The sequence below is a fragment of the Melanerpes formicivorus genome, unplaced genomic scaffold, assembly GCF_026170545.1.
Source record: "Melanerpes formicivorus ecotype bairdi unplaced genomic scaffold, bMelFor1.0.p_v2 SCAF_124, whole genome shotgun sequence".
In the NCBI taxonomy this organism is placed as follows: Eukaryota; Metazoa; Chordata; class Aves; order Piciformes; family Picidae; genus Melanerpes; species Melanerpes formicivorus.
The window spans coordinates 1025988-1043950 of record NW_027142476.1 but is presented as its reverse complement, the minus strand read 5'-3'; the positions used below and the strand labels follow the sequence as shown (position 1 = coordinate 1043950).

The 17963-nt window shown below is 51.6% G+C and overlaps 1 protein-coding gene across 1 annotated transcript in view; it reads right to left on the bottom strand.

Moving 5' to 3' along the window:
• The window catches only part of LAMA2 (laminin subunit alpha 2), a 252291-nt gene that overhangs the window by 103088 nt on the left and 131240 nt on the right, over positions 1-17963 (bottom strand). The window contains 2 exon segments of the mRNA XM_068167889.1: positions 3256-3466; positions 13036-13198. Coding sequence (XP_068023990.1) covers positions 3256-3466; positions 13036-13198 — 374 coding nt within the window.

The window sequence follows — 17963 nt, the reverse complement described above, 5'->3', positions numbered from 1 at the left end:
TCTGTTGTTTCAGGCACCCTGTATTCATTGGGATATGCATTAGGTGTCAGGGATTCATGTATTCTGCACTCTTCTGTGCATTCTTGAATACATTTCTGTATTTCTTTCCAATTCAACAAGAGCCTTTGATTCTACTCTTTTTTGGGGGTTTGAAATTCCACCTGTCTCCTCTTTAAACAAAGACATCAGCACTGCTGCACAATGATCAGAAAGGAGCTGGCAATCCTAATCAGCACCCAGATGTGCCAGTCCCTCATTGTGAAGATCATCTTCTCTGCCTATTGAGGCAAAATGTACCTAAATATTCTGCCACCTTCTCATTGTTTGTGCTCTGCAATGGTCAGCAGGGTCCCACCAGCCAGTCCAGAAGCTGATCTGCCCAAAACAGCACTGCTGGCACCTTTGGGCAGGGGCACAGGCAGCCTGGTGTGATCAGCCCTGCAGGAGATCAAACCCATCTGCAGCCACCCACCACCACCAGCAGGAAGGAGAGCAGGGAGTGAACCTCCAGCAAGCAGCACTCCTGGCAGAGGATTACTGTGACAAAGCCCTGGCCCTGCAGGAGATGCTCATCTCAGAGTCATAGAATCACCTGCTTGTTTACACCCACTGGTGTTTCACTGACTACTGAATGCAAAACTAAAAGCTTCATGGATGGACTTCTGAGTAAGGAACTGGCAAGCTCCTGTGCAAGATCCATGGAGCATCCCAGGGGAGTTTGACAGGAGACCAGTCTAGGAGTAAGTGCTGTGATCCTAGGAGTAAGTGCTATGAGCTCCCTGAAGGGAGGTTGTAGCCAGGTGGGGGTTGGTCTCTTCTCCCAGGCACCCAGCAGCAGAACAAGAGGACACAGTCTCAAGCTGTGCCAGGGGAGGTTTAGGCTGGAGGTGAGGAGAAAGTTCTTCCCAGAGAGAGTTGTTAGCCATTGGAATGTGCTGCCCAGGGAGGTGGTGGAGTCCCCATCCTTGGAGGTGTTCAAGAGGGGATTGGATGTGGCACTTGGTGCCATGGTTTAGTTGATCAGATGGTGCTGGGCGAGAGGTTGGACTTGATGATCTCTGAGGTCTTTTCCAACCTGGTGAATTCAATTCTATGCTATGCTATGCTATGTTATGCTATTCCATTCCATTCCATTCCATTCCATTCCATTCCATTCCATTCCATTCCATTCCATTCCATTCCATTCCATTCCATTCCATTCCACTCCACTCCATTCCATCCCATTCCACTCTATTCTATTCTATTCTATTCTATTCTATTCTATTCTATTCTATTCTATTCTATTCTATTCCATTCCATTCCATTCCATTCCATTCCATTCCATTCCATTCCATTCCACTCCATTCCCCTCCAGCCTAAACCTCCCCTGCCACTCTATTTTATTCCATTCTACTCTACTCTACTCTACTCTACTCTACTCTACTCTACTCTACTCTACTCTACTCTACTCTGCTCTATTCTATTCTATTCTATTCTATTCTACTCTACTCTACTCTACTCTACTCTACTCTACTCTACTCTACTGTATCATGGCCCTGTAAGTAAGTGCTGTGATGGCTTTTTTGGTCAAAACACAGCCACAATGAACTCCTCCCAAGAGGCAGGCAGGCAGGGCTGCTGGGAAGGATGCCTTCAGGCACCATGATACTGTGATGCAGAGAATATTCTACAAGTGAGATACCAGAGAGTTTCTCCAGCCTCTGGGAAGCAAATGCACAGAGCAGAGACCACCTGACTGCTCTGCACCATTCTATTCCCCTCATTCAATCAAGCCCACAACTCTCTGCTGAGTTCTGAGGTCTCCCAACTCCAAGCTCATCACTGTACAGGAGGCGGACTCGCGGCGAGAGGCAGAGCTGAGGCATTTATCTTCATTAGGTTGACTCTGCCCTTTCTGCCTTGGTTAAGTGCTTGCTAATGTACAGTATAATATGCTCTTTAAGGCTCTGCCCTTTAAATTAAATCACAAGCAGACCCCTCTGCAATGAGGGAGATCACTTCCAGCAGCTGCTAACTACACAGGACAGAGTTTGATTTATTACTCTGGAATATTCACAGAGCCCCCTGCAGGCTTCTTCCCAGGGGCTGGGGGAGGAGATGGAACTCTGAGTTTTCTAGGAGCAAATATGTGACAGCAAATATTTGAACTGAACTCCTCTTCAGGCCTTGAGCACAGCACTTGAATTTTACATGACTGCTTATACTGGGATGAGTTTAATTTCTCCCAGACTAATAACTCCAAAGCACCACTGTCCAAAGCTCAGGGTCTAAAGGCAGGTGAGAGCATTTGGATGAAGTGGTGGAGTCATTCTGCTTCTGACAACCAAGGCATTTCCTCCTTCTGAGGAACACCTTTCCTTTCAATTACATGTTCTGGGTTAGGGGAAATTAAGAGTTAATTGGTGTATCCATAGAGAAAATTCTTCCAGAGGCTAGAAAGTCCTGGGGGGGACAGGCAGCTTGTCCCAGGGTATTGTCCTCAGGCTGGACAGATGGGCAGAGGCCAAGGGCAGGAGATTGAACACATCCAAGTGCCAGGTGCTGCACATTGGCCACAACAACCCCAGGCAGTGCTACAGGCTGGGGTCAGAGTGGCTGAGAGCAGCCAGGCAGAGAGGGACCTGGGGGTACTGATTGACTGAAGCTGAACATAAGCCAGCAGTGTGCCCAGGTGGCCTAGAAGGCCAATGGCATCCTGGCCTGCATCAGGAAGAGTATGGCCAGCAGGAGCAGGGAGGTCATTCTGCCCCTGTACACTGCATTGGTTAGGCCACACCTTGAGTCCTGTGTCCAGTTCTGGGCTCCTCAGTTCAAGGACATTGAGAGACAATGGCCAGGCCAGGATGCTCTCTCCAACTACCTGAAGGGGGATTGTAGCCAGGAGGGAACTGGTCTCTTCTCTCAGGCAAGCAGCAGCAGAACAAGAGGACACAGTCTCAAGCTGTGCCAGGGGAGGTTTAGGCTGGATGTTAGGAAGAAGTTCTTCCCAGAAAGAGAGATTGGCCATTGGAATGTGCTGCCTGGGGATGTGGTGGAGTCACCACCACTGGAGCTGTTTAGGAAGAGCCTGGCTGAGGCCCTTGGTGCCGTGGTTTAGTTGATTAGATGGTGCTGGGTGATAGGTTGGACTTGATGATCTCTGAGGTCTTTTCCACCTGGTTGATTCTATGATTGTGTGATTCTAAGATCTGTGAAGTAATTTTAAAGGCAGAGCCTACAATCACCACAGCAAGGACACAACCTCACAGCACTCACCTCGACCAGGGTCATGTTTCGTTGGTTGGTGGCAGACAGCCGCTCAGCTTTCCTGATTTTGCTGGTAGCCTCTCTCAGCAGCTGTCGAGCATCATCAACCTTGCTGTGGTAGTTGGCCAGCTTGTCCCTCAGCTCCTTTTTCAGATCTTCATTTTTCTCATTGGGCTCACCAAATAATCTCTTCACCTTTGTCAGAAGATCCTCTGCGTTCCTGCAAGACATCACCACCCATGAAGGCACTGAGCTCATCTTCCCTGCACCCAGCTGGCCACAACAACCCCAGGCAGAGCTACAGGCTGGGGTCAGAGAGGCTGGAGAGCAGAAAGGGATGTGGGGGTAATGGTGGACAGCAGCTGAACATGAGCCAGCAGTGTGCCCAGGTGGCCAAGAAGGCCAAGGGCATCCTGGCCTGCATCAGGAAGAGTGTGGCCAGCAGGAGCAGGGAAGTCCTTGTGCCCTGTGCTCAGCACTGCTTAGGCCACACCTTGAGTCCTGTGTCCAGTTCTGGGCTCCTCAGGTCAAGAAGGACATTGAGAGACTTGAAGGTGTCCAGAGAAGGGCAAGGAGGCTGGGGAGGGGTCTGGAGCACAGCCCTGTGAGGAGAGGCTGAGGGAGCTGGGGTTGCTTAGTCTGGAGAAGAGGAGGCTCAGGGGAGACCTTCTTGCTCTCTCCAACTCCCTGAAGGGAGGTTGTAGCCAGGTGGGGGTTGGTCTCTTCTCTCAAGCAACCAGCAGCAGAACAAGAGGACACAGTCTCAAGCTGTGCCAGGGGAGGATTAGGCTGGAGGTTAGGAGAAAGTTTTACACAGAGAGAGTGATTGCCCATTGGAATGTGCTGCCCAGGGAGGTGGTGGAGTCACCATCCCTGGAGGTGTTCAGGAGGAGACTTGACAGGGTGCTTGGTGCCATGGGTTAGTTGATTAGGTGGTGTTGGATGACAGGTTGGACTTGATGATCTTGAAGGTTTCTTCCAACTTGGTTTGGTCTATTTTATTTTATTCTATTCTATTCTGTTCTGTTCTGTTCTATGATTCTATGAAGCTATGCCTGACTTCAGGCTGCCTTGGAGCAGACAAACTGCTTTGGACAGTCGAGAACCATAAATTCTTCCCTGTGAAATAAACAACCTCCAGCATCCTTGGATTTATGACATGCAGCAGGCAAAGAATTTTGCTGGTCTAAAATAAATTCTGGGATATTCTTGATGGACTTTGGCTTCAGAGAAACAGAAAGTTCCCATGTGCCTGCTTTTGGAGGGGGATGCAACATTTCTTGATCACAGGATGTTAGGGGTTGGAAGGGACCTCCAGAGATCTTTGAATCCAACCTCCCTGCCAGACCAGGATCATAGAATCCAGTGCAGGTCACACAGGAATGCATCCAGGTGGGTCACTTGTGATGTTAAACACAGAATCAGCCAGGTGGGAAAAGACCTCAGAGATCATCAAGTCCAACCTAGTACCTAACCCCTCCTGACAACTAAACCATGGCTCCAAGTGCCACATCCAAACCTTACATGAACACCTCCAGGGATGGGGACTCCACCACCTCCCTGGGCAGCACATTCCTGTGGCCAGTTCCTCTTGCTGGGAAGAATTTCTTCCTCACCTTCAGCCTAAACCTCCCCTGGCACAGCTTGAGACTGTGTCCTCTTGTTCTGGTGGTGGGTGCCTGGGAGAAGAGACCAACCCCCACCTGGCTACAACCTCCCTTCAGGGAGTTGAGGTGGAACCTCCTGTGCTGTAGTTTCTATCCATTGCTGCTTGTGCTATCACAGGGTGCAAGTGAGCAGAGCCTGTCCCCTCCCTCTATACACCCAGAGACATCAGAGAGCCACTGCATCCAGTTTTAGAGGACTGGAATCTTCATGCCCTGGCACTTGTGTGCCTGACACTAGGCTGTTGAATCAGTTCCATGTAGTCCAACACCACTGCATCAATTCAAGGATACAACAACGGGTGTGTGTGTGTGAAGGTGTTAAAAACAAGAGAGGTGCTCCCAAAGGGATGATGTAGAGATAAAGCAAAATCCCAAGTCAACAGCAATCTGTAGGATAAATAACACCTACAGGAGAAATCTGTTGTGCTTCTACTGACAACAGATGAATTTTTCCCCCAACAGATGAATTTGTTTCTTCCCCTCTCATTCTGGGGAAGCAACATGGATTTAAGAAGGGCAGGTCCTGCCTGACCAACTTAATCTCCTTCCATGCCCAGGTGACTGCCTGGTGGGTGTGGGGCAGGCTGTGGATGGAGTCTGCCTGGACTGCAGCAAGGCCTTTGACAGAATCCCCCACAGCAAACTCCTGCCCAAGCTGCCAGCCCCTGGCTTGGACAGCAGCTCTCTGAGCTGGGTTAGGAACTGGCTGGAGGCTGAGCCCAGAGAGTGGTGGTGAATGGTGCCACAGCCAGCTGGCAGCCAGGCACCAGTGGTGTGCCCCAGGGAGCAGTGCTGGGCCCCAGCCTGTTCAATATCTTTATTGATGATCTGGAGGAGGGGATTGAGTCCGTCATCAGTAAACTTGCAGATGACACCAAATTGGGAGCAGATGTTGAACTGTTAGAGGGAAGGAGAGCTCTGCAGAGGGACCTCAACCAACTGGACAGATGGGCAGAGGCCAACAGGATGGCATTCAACAAGGCCAAGTGCCAGGTTCTGCACTTTGGCCACAGCAACCCCAGGCAGAGCTACAGGCTGGGGTCAGAGTGGCTGAGAGCTGCCAAACAGAGAGGGACCTGGGGGTGCTGATTGACAGCTGCCTGAACATGAGCCAGCAATGTGCCCAGGTGGCCAGGAAGCCCAAGGGCATCCTGGCCTGCATCAGGAAGAGTGTGGCCAGCAGGAGCAGGGAAGTCCTTGTGCCCTGTGCTCAGCACTGCTTAGGCCACACCTTGAGTCCTGTGTCCAGTTCTGGGCTCCTCAGGTCAAGAAGGACATTGAGAGACTTGAAGGTGTCCAGAGAAGGGCAAGGAGGCTGGGGAGGGGTCTGGAGCACAGCCCTGTGAGGAGAGGCTGAGGGAGCTGGGGTTGCTTAGCCTGCAGAAGAGGAGGCTCAGGGGAGACCTTCTTGCTCTCTGCAACTCCCTGAAGGGAGGGTGTAGCCAGGTGGGGGTTGGTCTCTTCTCCCAGGCAGCCAGCAGCAGAACAAGAGGACACAGTCTCAAGCTGTGCCAGGGGAGGTTTAGGCTGGAGGTGAGGAGAAAGTTCTTCTCAGAGAGAGTTGTTAGGCACTGGGATGTGCTGGCCAAGGAGGTGGTGGAGTCCCCATCCCTGGAGGTGTTCAAGAGGGGATTGGATGTGGCACTTGGTGCCATGGTTTAGTCATGAGGTCTGTGGTGACAGCTTGGACTTGATGATCTTTGAGGTCTCTTCCAACCTTGGTGCCACTGTGTGACACTGTGTGTGTGTGATCTGGAGAAGCTGTGCAGAAAAGCAGAGCTGCATTTTCTGAGGCACACTGGAGCTTGGCCTGCCTAGAGTCAGGTCCAGCAGAAAGTGTCTGAAAATAAACACATAAATATATAGACTCCAAAGGAGAAAAAACATCTGAGGGGTGGAAATGATGCTCTGCCACTGGGCATAATTTAGCTGAAGGATCTGAGCTGCAGCCAAGCTGTTAGCTCAGCTTTGGGATGTTCTGAGATGGATCTGATTTATTTAGGGTTGGTTTTTTTTGTTGTTCCCTTTGGTTCTGATGAAAAATGAAATTAATGTTCTGAATCTGCAACCTCTGAGCACAAAATATCTGATCAGAAATTCAATCCCATTGCTGACAGCACCACAGAAGAAGGATAGGGAGGAACAGGACATCCCCTAGAACTCCTCCATTTTAGCTTGTGTAAGCAGCTCCAGCCTTACCCTTCTGGCTCTGCAGTACTGCAGGGCCAGGACATGACAGAGCACAGCAAGGTAGGGCTTGGAAGGGAGCTCCAGGGATTACCCACTGCAACCCAATGCATTCTGTGGTTCTGTGATTTGAGGGGCTCCCTTGGCACAAGGTAGCAAGAGCTCAGCTACAAATCTCTCACTGGATTCAGCAGTGGCCATTTGCTTTTCCTACAGCCATCCTCTCACTGCTGCTGGGGCAGAAGAGGAGCATCACAGAGTCCCAGAATCACCAAGGTTGGAAGAGACCTCAAAGATCACCAAGTCCAACCTCTCACCACAGACCTCATGACTAAACCATGGCACCAAGTGCCACATCCAATCCCCTCTTGAACACCTCCAGGCTTGGGGACTCCACCACCTCCCTGGGCAGCACATTCCAATGACTAACAACTCTCTCTGGGAAGAACTTTCTCCTCACCTCCACCCTAAACTTCCCCTGGTGCAGCTTGAGACTGTGTCCTCTTGTTCTGGTGATGGCTGCCTGGGAGAAGAGACCAACCCCCACCTGGCTACAGCCTCCCTTCAGGGAGTTGGAGACAGTAATCAATCTTTGGGAGTAGATGAACAGAGAATGAGCAAGAGGAATGACACAGAAACAGAATGTCAGGGGTTGGAAGGGACCTCCAGAGATCACCCAGTCCAAACCCCTGCCAAAGCAGCACCACCCAGGGCAGGTCACAGAAGAACACATCCAGATGGGTCGTGAAAGTCTCCAGAGAAGGAGACTCCAGAACCTCTCTGGGCAACCTGCTCTAGGGCTCTGTCACCCTCACACTGAAGAAGTTTATCCTCATGCTGCGGGATCATAGTATCATAGTATCAGTCAGGGTTGGAAGGGACCACAAGGATCATCCAGTTCCAACCCCCCTGCCATGGGCAGGGACACCCCACACTACATCAGGCTGCCCAGAGCCTCATCCAGCCTGGGCTTAAACACCTCCAGGGACAGGGCCCCAACCACCTCCCTGCACAACCCATTCCAGGGCTTCACCACTCTCATGGGGAAGAACTTCCTCCTCACCTCCAGCCATTACCAGGATGGTAATCAGAGTAATGTGGTTACCTGAAATTCCACATGTGGGACCTATGTTATAACCAAGCTGTGTGGTGCTGGACTCATTTGAGGGCATTGATGCCATAAAAAGTGTCCTTGACAGGCTTGAGAACTGGATCACTTACCCAGAGCTCACAGTCCCACCCCTGCTGCTAAGCCAGCACCACTAAACCATGTCAATATGTTAAGCTTGTCCTGTCTGGAGAAGAAATGAGGACTATAACATCATGAGGAGCAGGGACAAGGTGATCAACTGTCCAGGGTCTCTCCAAGCACATGAGTGAAAATAGCAGGAGAAGAGGTCTGGAGCACAGCCCTGTGAGGAGAGGCTGAGGGAGCTGGGGTTGCTTAGCCTGGAGAAGAGGAGGCTCAGGGGAGACCTCTTGCTCTCTCCAACTCCCTGAAGGGAGGCTGTAGCCAGGTGGGGGTTGGTCTCTTCTCCCAGGCACCCAGCAGCAGAACATGAGGACACAATCTCAAGCTGTGAAAGTTCTTCCCAGCAAGAGAGATTGGCCACTGGGATGTGCTGCCCAGGGAGGTGGTGGAGTCCCCATGCCTGGAGGTGTTCAAGAGGGGCTTGGATGTGGCACTTGGAGCCATGGTTTAGTTGTCAGGAGGTGTTAGGTATTAGGTGATAGGTTGGACTTGATGATCTCTGAGGTCTTTTCCCACCTGGTTGATTCTGTGATTCTGTGACTCAGTGTCAAAGCCCAGGAGGCTTCCCTTCAAACACTGTGCAGCTGAGTCATGAAATTCACTCTCACAAGGCAACTGATGGCAGAAGTCCACAGGAGCTCAGCTCCAAAGCCATCAGAGAAATTGATGAAGCAAACAGGCACACAATAATAAAGCTACTGAGCACAGCAAAGAGAAGGAGAGAATCCTGGCTCACAGCATCCCTTGGTAGCAACTGAGAAAATGTGTAGGAATGGCAACCTGAAAAATGTGCTTGATAAGGATGAAAATCAGGGCAAGGGGAGACAGAAAGTGGTGGGTTTTTCACATGCTCTTCTGAGAGGGAAATGATTGCCTCATGTGCCCTTTCAGTACACCAAGGCAACCTGATTACAGACTTGATTTGAAAAGTTTGAGGGAAAATAAATGAGGGGAAAAGCTGCAGCTGTGAGAGAATTCTGCCAGCTCTGAAAGCAAGAGGACTTGAGTTCATTTCTCTGCTCCACTGAGCTTTTGAGAACTCAATGAAAACACAGGAAAGGGAAGGAAAAAACCCACAGGTTCCTGTCACTGCTCTGGGAGGAAATCCTCTAGCTCACCAAAGAGTAACCACACTGAACTACTTCAGAGTCATCAGGAGACTTGCAGAGCTACTCAAGAGCAGCTATGTCCAAATGAGTCTCTGCCACAGACTCCCAGGGGTGGATCCTAAACCCACCACAGACTGTAAGAGCAGAGGTGAGCACAGTGACCAGCAAGGCAACACAGGGGATTCTGCCCCTCCACTCTGTTCTGGTGAGACACTGCCTGAAGGACTGCATCCAGGTCTGGAGGCCTCAGCACAAGAAGGACCTGGACCTGTTGAAGAGGGTCCAGGTCATAAAGATGATGAGAAGGCTGGAGAACCTCCCCTGTGGGGCCAGGCTGATGGAACTGGGGTTGTTCACAGGCTCATGGAATTGGGGTTGTTCAGCCTGGAGAAGAGAAGGCTCCAGAGAGACCTTGGGGCAGCCTTCCATTACCTGAAGGGGCTCCAGGAGAGCTGGGGAGGGACTTTGGACAAGGGCTGGGAGTGACAGGGTGAGGGACAATGGCTTTGAGCTGGGAGAGGGAAGACTGAGACTGGAAATGAGGAAGAAATCCTTTTGAGTGAGGGTGGTGAGACATTGGAACAGGCTGTGGCTGCCTCCTCCCTGGAGGTGTTGAAGGCCAGGTTGGACGAGGCCTTGAGCAACCTGGTGTCCCTGCTCATGTCTGGGGGTTGGAACTGAATGATCTTTTAGATGCCTTCCATCCTCAACCATTCTCTATGATGCCATGCATGTGCTCACTCCCTGGTTTAATTCTCTTCACCTTGTTCCATTGCAGAACACATCCCAGCCACTGCCTCACTACATTATTTAAGCAGTTTCAGGAGATTTTTCTTTAAGACACAGTACTTTATGAAAGAGCTTCAGAAAACATTATCTAGGGACCTTCCCTCCCTGCCCTGTGATCTACAGTAATTCATTTTCCTTCTGGGGAGCTCACTGGATCTGTAAAGAGGTAATGGTAGCCTTAAGATAAACCATGCAACTTGGATTGAAATCAGTGCCTGCATTCATGTATTCCTCAGCAGAAAAACTGCTCCTTTATCAGGAACAAAAATATCCACTTCAGGAGGGACAGCAAGAGAGAGAGAGAAGCTCTTTCCATCAAAGCAGTCCTGCTGCATTTCCTGCTCTGGCTATTGGGTTAGAGCAGAAAATGATTTAGAATAGAATAGAATAGAATAGAATAGAATAGAATAGAATAGAATAGAATAGAATAGAATAGACCAGGTTGGAAAAGACCTTCAAGATCATTGAGTCCAACCTATCATCCAACACCACCTAATCAACTAACCCATGGCACCAAGCACCCCATCAAGTCTCCTCCTGAACACCTCCAGTGATGGTGACTCCACCACCTCCATGGGCAGCACATTCCAATGGGCAATCACTCTCTCTGTGTAAAACTTCCTCCTGACCTCCAGAATGAACCTCCCCTGGTGCAGCCTGAGACTGTGTCCTCTTGTTCTGCTGCTGGCTGCCTGGGAGAAGAGACCAACCCCCACCTGGCTACAACCTCCCTGCAGGGCGTTGCAGAGAGCAAGAAGGTCTCCCCTGAGCCTCCTCTTCTCCAGGCTAAGCAACCCCAGCTCCCTCAGCCTCTCCTCACAGGGCTGTGCTCCAGACCCCTCCCCAGCCTCCTTGCCCTTCTCTGGACACCTTCCAGCAGCTCAACCTCCTTCCTAAACTGAGGAGCCCAGAAGTGGACACAGGACTCAAGGAGTGGCCTAACCAGTGCAGTGTACAGGGGCAGAATGACCTCCCTGCTCCTGCTGGCCACACTCTTCCTGATGCAGGCCAGGATGCCATTGGCCCTCTTGGCCCCCTGGGCACACTGCAGGCTCATGTTCAGCCAACCATCAACCAGCACCCCCAGGTCCCTCTCTGCCTGGCTGCTCTCAGCCACTCTGACCCCAGCCTGTAGCACTGCCTGGGGTTGCTGTGGCCAATGTGCAGTACCTGGCACTTGGATGTGTTCAATCTCCTGCCCTTGGCCTCTGCCCATCTGTCCAGCCTGGCAAGGTCCCTCTGCAGAGCCTCTCTACCCTCCAGCAGATCAACTCCTGCCCCCAGCTTGCTGTCATCAGCAAATTTACTGCTGATGGACTCAATGTCCTCATCCAGATCATCAATAAAGATGTTAAAGAGAATGGGGCCCAGCACTGATTTCCTGCTAGTCTGATAGCCTCATGTTGACTGCAGCACCTGAGGACTGGAAACACCTTGCTTGAAAGGCCTTCCTCCACTCTGCAGGTAGCACTTTCAAAACTTTGGGTACATCTTTCTCATCCCTATTTGATTCTTTGTTCATTAGAAGAAACTTCTGCACAGAAAGGTTTCTCAAAGCCTGGCACAGGCTGCCCAGGGAGCTGGTTGAATCTCCATCCCTGGAGGTGTTTCAAAGAGGCAGAGATGTGGTGCTGAGGGACATGGCTTAGCTCCAGCCTTGATAGAGTTAGAGAATGGTTGGACTGGATGATCTGAAAGAGCTTTTCCAACCAAAAGCACTCTGATTCTAAGAAGTCTTCAGCACTTTGCAGCATGGGTTATAAAGAGCTGCCAGCACAATTCTATGGCATAGAACTGCAGGGTCATAGAATCATTAACACTCAGAAAGACCTCTAAGATCACCAAGTCCAACCTTCTACCCAACACTTCCATGACCACCAGACCATGTCCTGAAGAGCCAAATTTGCACCTCCAGGGATGGTGACCCCACCACCTCCCTGGGCAGCCATTCATTAGTGAGTATTACACTTTGATTTCCTTCACATTTAGGATAGGATAGGATAGGATAGGATAGGATAGGATAGGATAGGATAGGATAGGATAGGATAGGATAGGATAGGATAGGATGGGATAGGATGGGATAGGATGGGATGGGATAGGATAGGAGAGGTTGGGATAGGATAGGATAGAATAGAATAGGATAGAATAGAATAGAATAGAATAGAATAGAATAGAATAGAATAGAATAGAATAGAATAGAATAGAATTAACCAGGTTGGAAAAGACCTCAGAGATCATCAAGTCCAACCTCTCACCCAGCACCATCTGATCAACTAAACCATGGCACCAAGGGACTCAGCCAGTTTCTTCTTAAACACCTCCAGTGATGGTGACTCCACCACCTCCCTGGGCAGCACATTCCAAGGGCCAATGTTTCTTTCTGTAAAGAACTTCTTCCTAACCTCCAGCCTAGACCTCCCCTGGCACAGCTTGAGACTGTGTCCTCTTGTTCTGCTGCTGGCTGCCTGGGAGAAGAGACCAACCCCCACCTGGCTACAACCTCCCTGCAGGGAGTTGGAGAGAGCAAGAAGGTCTCCCCTGAGCCTCCTCTTCTCCAGGCTAAGCAACCCCAGCTCCCTCAGCCTCTCCTCACAGGGCTGTGCTCCAGACCCCTCCCCAGCCTCCTTGCCCTTCTCTGGACACCTTCCAGCATCTCAACCTCCTTCCTAAACTGAGGGGCCCAGAACCCATAAGTGCCAGGTGAAACTTGGAACAGATGAGAATCACATCTACAAGAGCCAGCTGTTAGCACAGGGAGGCTGAAGCCTGAGGTCACTCTACTCACTTCAGCTCCTCTTCAGCGATTCTCTCCTGTGTGCTCAGCTCTCTGCTTCTCATCTCCGCGATCATCCTTTCAGCCTCACGCTGCAGTTCTGGGAGGCTCTTCTCCAGGCTCTCATCTTGGGTTCTGAGTGTCTCATTCACTTTTATAGCCTCTTCTTTTGCAGCTGCAGGGGGTGGGGGGAGGGGCAGAAAATATTTACATAGGGAGTTAGTAAAGAAAAAGAGCAGAGGCTTTAAGCCCCCCAACTCCATCAGCAAGTGGAACTGCAGCTGGCAGTGGTTATTCCTGCAAGGGAGATGTAAAGCATTGGTTAATCCAATGATCAGATCACAGTGTCACAGAATCACCAAGGCTGGAAGAGACCTCAAAGATCATCAAGTCCAACCTGTCACCACAGACCTCATGACTGAACCATGGCACCAAGTGCCACATCCAATCCCCTCTTGAACACCTCCAGGGATGGGGACTCCACCACCTCCCTGGGCAGCACATTCCAATGAAAAATGACTCTCTCTGGGAAGAACTTTCTCCTCACCTCCAGCCTAAACCTCCCCTGGCACAGCTTGAGACTGTGTCCTCTTGTTCTGCTGCTGGTTGCCTGGGAGAAGAGACCAACCCCCACCTGGCTACAATCTCCCTTCAGGGAGTAGGAGAGAGGAGTAAGGTCTCCCCTGAGCCTCCTCTTCTCCAGGCTAAGCAACCCCAGCTCCCTCAGCCTCTCCTCACAGGGCTGTGCCCCAGACCCCTCCCCAGCCTCCTTGCCCTTCTCTGGACACCTTCAAGTCTCTCAATGTCCTTCTTGACCTGAGGAGCCCAGAACTGGACACAGGACTCAAGGGGTGGCCTAAGCAGTGCTGAGCACAGGGCACAAGGACTTCCCTGCTCCTGCTGACCACACTCTTCCTGATGCAGGCCAGGATGCCCTTGGCCTTCTTGGCCACCTGGGCACACTGCTGGCTCATGTTCAGGCAGCTGTCAACCACTATCCCCAGGTCCCTTTCTCTTTGGCTGCTTTCAGCCACTCTGACCCCAGCCTGTAGCTCTGCCTGGGGTTGTTGTGGCCAAAGTGCAGCCCCTGGCACTTGGACTTGTTGAATGCCATCCTGTTGGCCTCTGCCCATCTGTCCAGCCTGGCAAGGTCCCTCTGCAGAGCCCTTCAGCCCTCTAACTGACCAACATCTGCTCCCAGCTTGGTGTCATCTGCACATTTACTGCTGATGGACTCAATGCCCTCCCCCAGATCATCAATGAAGATGTTAAAGAGCACAGGGCCCAGCACTGCTCCCTGGGGCACACCACTGGTGCCTGGCTGCCAGCTGGCTGTGGCACCATTCACCACCACTCTCTGGGCTCAGCCTCCAGCCAGTTCCTAACCCAGCTCAGAGAGCTGCTGTCCCAGCCAGGGGCTGACAGCTTAGATGTTGCTAACTCTATTGGAGTTCACATTTAAACACCATAATTAAAGTGCAGCAGTCTTTGTGCTGGGTTTGAGCAATCTGTTGCTCCTCTCCTGTGTTCTTTCCCTGAAAGAAGGAATTAGCAGTGAGTGTTGAGAAGAGCAGCAGAGGATCTGGCCTGCTGCTCACAGAGCTCAGGAGCAGGCAGTGCAAGTGAAGACAGTGAGATTCAAACCTCTGCTGAAGGACATCAAAAAGATGCCTTTGACAGCATCCAGCCTGAACAGTGCCAGGAAAAAATACAAATGGTTTGGAAATTTCAGAGGAAGGAAAGACAGCCACAGATGTGTGGCTCAGAAGCAGATACCCAGATACAGACATCAAGGCTGGGAAGGCTGCAGTATAAGATGGTTGACGGTGAGCCTGTGTTTGAGAGAGCTGAATTACCCCTAACTCTCACAGGACTAAAACCCTCCTGCTACAGCCACCACAACTCACCAGAACATACACCTGCAGAAGCAGCCCCTGCAGGATCCCACAGAGTGGTAGGGGTGGGAAGGGACCTCTGGAGATCACCCAGTCCAACCCCCCTGCCAGAGCAGGGTCACCCAGGGCAGTTCACACAGAACACATCCAGGTGAGTTTTGAATGCCTCCAGAGCAGGAGACTCCACAACCTCTCTGGGCAGCCTGCTCCAGGCTCCAGCAGCCTCACAGTCACAAAGTTTCCCCTCCTGTTCCCCTGGCACCTCCTCTGCTCCAGCTTGCCCCCAGTGCCCCTTGTGCTGTCCTTGGCCATCCCTGAGCAGAGCCTGGCTCCAGCCCTGCACATCTTTATCCCCAGCCATGAGGGCAGCCCTCAGGCTCCTCTGCTCCCAGCTCCAAGCCCCAGCTCCCTCAGCCTGGCCTCACAGGGAGATGTCCCACTGCCTGCAGCAGCTCTGTGCCTCTGGGATGGACTCTCTCCAGCAGTTTCCTGAGGTCCTTCTTGACCTGAGGGGCCCAAAACTGGACACAATATTCCAAATGTGGCCTTACCAGTGCAAAGTTGAGGGGGAGGAGACCCTCTCTTGACCTACTAATCCACCCCAGGATGCCATTGGCCTTCTTGGCCACCAGGGCACATTGCTGGCTCATGGCCATCCTGTTGTCCACCAGCACTCCCAGGTCCTTGTCCCCAGAGCTGCTCTCCAACAGCTCAGTGCCCAGCTTGTGCTGATCCATGGGGGTGTTCTTCCCCATGTGCAGGACTCTACACTTGCTGTTGTTGAATAGAATAGAATACACCAGGTTGGAAAAGACCTCAAAGATCATCAAGTCCAAGCTGTCACCCAACACCTCCTGACAACTAAACCATGGGTCCAAGTGCCACATCCAATCCCCTCTTGAACACCTCCAGGGATGGGGATTCCACCTGCCTGCAGCACATTCCAATGGCCAATCTCTCTTTCTGGGAAGAACTTCTTCCTCACCTCCAGCCTAAACCTCCCTGGTGCAGTTTGAGACTGTGTCCTCTTGTTCTGGCACTAGGTGCCTGCCTGGGAGAAGAGACCAACCCCCACCTGGCTACAACCTCCCTTCAGGGAGTTGGAGAGAGCAAGAAGGTCTCCCCTGAGCCTCCTCTTCTCCAGGCTAAGCATCCCCAGCTCCCTCAGCCTCTCCTCACAGGGCTGTATTCCAAGCCCCTCACCAACTTTGTTGCCCTTCTAAGATTGGATTGAATGTCATTGGATTTCTCCCTGGCCAGGTCTCCAGCCTGGCCAGGTCATACTTGATGGCAGCCTGAGGGGCTGTCAGGCATGGCTTCCAGTTTCATATCATCATAGAATCATAGAATTGTCAGGGCTGGACCCTGGGACCTCAAGGCTCAGCCAGTCCCAACCCCCTGCCATGGGCAGGGACACCTCACACCACAGCAGGTTGCTCACAGCCACATCCAGCCTGGCTGCAAACACCTCCAGGCAGGAGGCTTCCACCACCTCCCTGGGCAACCTGGGCCAGGCTCTCACCACCCTCCTGGGGAACAACTTCTTCCTCACAGCCAATCTCAATCTCCCCATTTCTAGTTCTGCTCCATCCCCCCCAGTCCTATCCCTCCCTGACACCCTCCAAAGTCCCTCCCCAGCTTTCTTGGAGCCCCCTGAAGATACTGCAAGGTCACAAGAAGGTCTCCTCGGAGCCTTCTCATAGTTGCTGTTCAGCTCAGGGCATGTGCAGGGCAATAGAAAATGTACTTTACAGCACTTGGACAAAAGTGGAAGCTTTCCTTTTGAACCAAATGGGCCTTCAGAAGCATAACTACAGAAATCAGCACTGGAGTGGGAGTTTGAAGGGGGGGGGGGAAAGAGAACAGAGCAGTATTTTTCAACTAAAAAGAAAAGCAGCCTGTGATTGCCAATAATTTTCATATTTTTCAGCCATTATCCTATTTGATAGCCTCATGTCTGAGCTATTTTTTGCTCCTTAAAGCCATTCACAACACTTTAGCTCTTGCTGCACTGTAAGAGCAGTGAATCAGCTTGTGGAAGGAAGACACCTGGCTGCATGCCACTACTAGAGGGGCTCTGCAGAGGGACCTTGCCAGGCTGGACAGATGGGCAGAGGCCAAGGGCAGGAGATTGAACACATCCAAGTGCCAGGTGCTGCACATTGGCCACAACAACCCCAGGCAGTGCTACAGGCTGGGGTCAGAGTGGCTGAGAGCAGCCAGGCAGAGAGGGACCTGGGGGTGCTGGTCGATGGTAGGCTGAACATGAGCCTGCAGTGTGCCCAGGCAGCCAAGAGGGCCAATGGCATCCTGGCCTGCATCAGGAAGAGTGTGGCCAGCAGGAGCAGGGAGGTCATTGTGCCCCTGTACACTGCACTGGTTAGGCCACACCTTGAGTCCTGTGTCCAGTTCTGGGCTCCTCAGTTTAGGAAGGAGGTTGACTTGCTGGAAGGTGTCCAGAGAAGGGCAAGGAGGCTGGGGAGGGGTCTGGAGCACAGCCCTGTGAGGAGAGGCTGAGGGAGCTGGGGTTGCTTAGCCTGCAGAAGAGGAGGCTCAGGGGAGACCTTCTTGCTCTCTACAACTCCCTGAAGGGAGGTTGGAGCCAGGTGGGGGTTGGCCTCTTCTCCCAGGCACCCAGCAGCAGAACAAGAGGACACAGTCTCAAGCTGTGCCAGGGGAGGTTCAGGCTGGAGGTCAGGAGGAAGTTTTACACAGAGAGAGTGATTGCCCATTGGAATGTGCTGCCTGGGGATGTGGTGGAGTCACCATCACTGGGGGTGTTCAGGAGGAGACTTGATGGGGTGCTTGGTGCCATGGGTTAGTTGGTTGCGTGGTGTTGGATGATAGGTTGGACGTGATGATCTTGAAGGTCTCTTCCAACCTGTTCTGGTCTATTCTATTATTCTATTCTATTCTATTCTATTCTATTCTATTCTATTCTATTCTATTCTATTCATACATTCTACTCTATTCATACATTCTATTCTATTCACATAGTCTGCTCTATTCCATTCTCCTTAGGCAGGGTTATGAGCCATTTGCAAA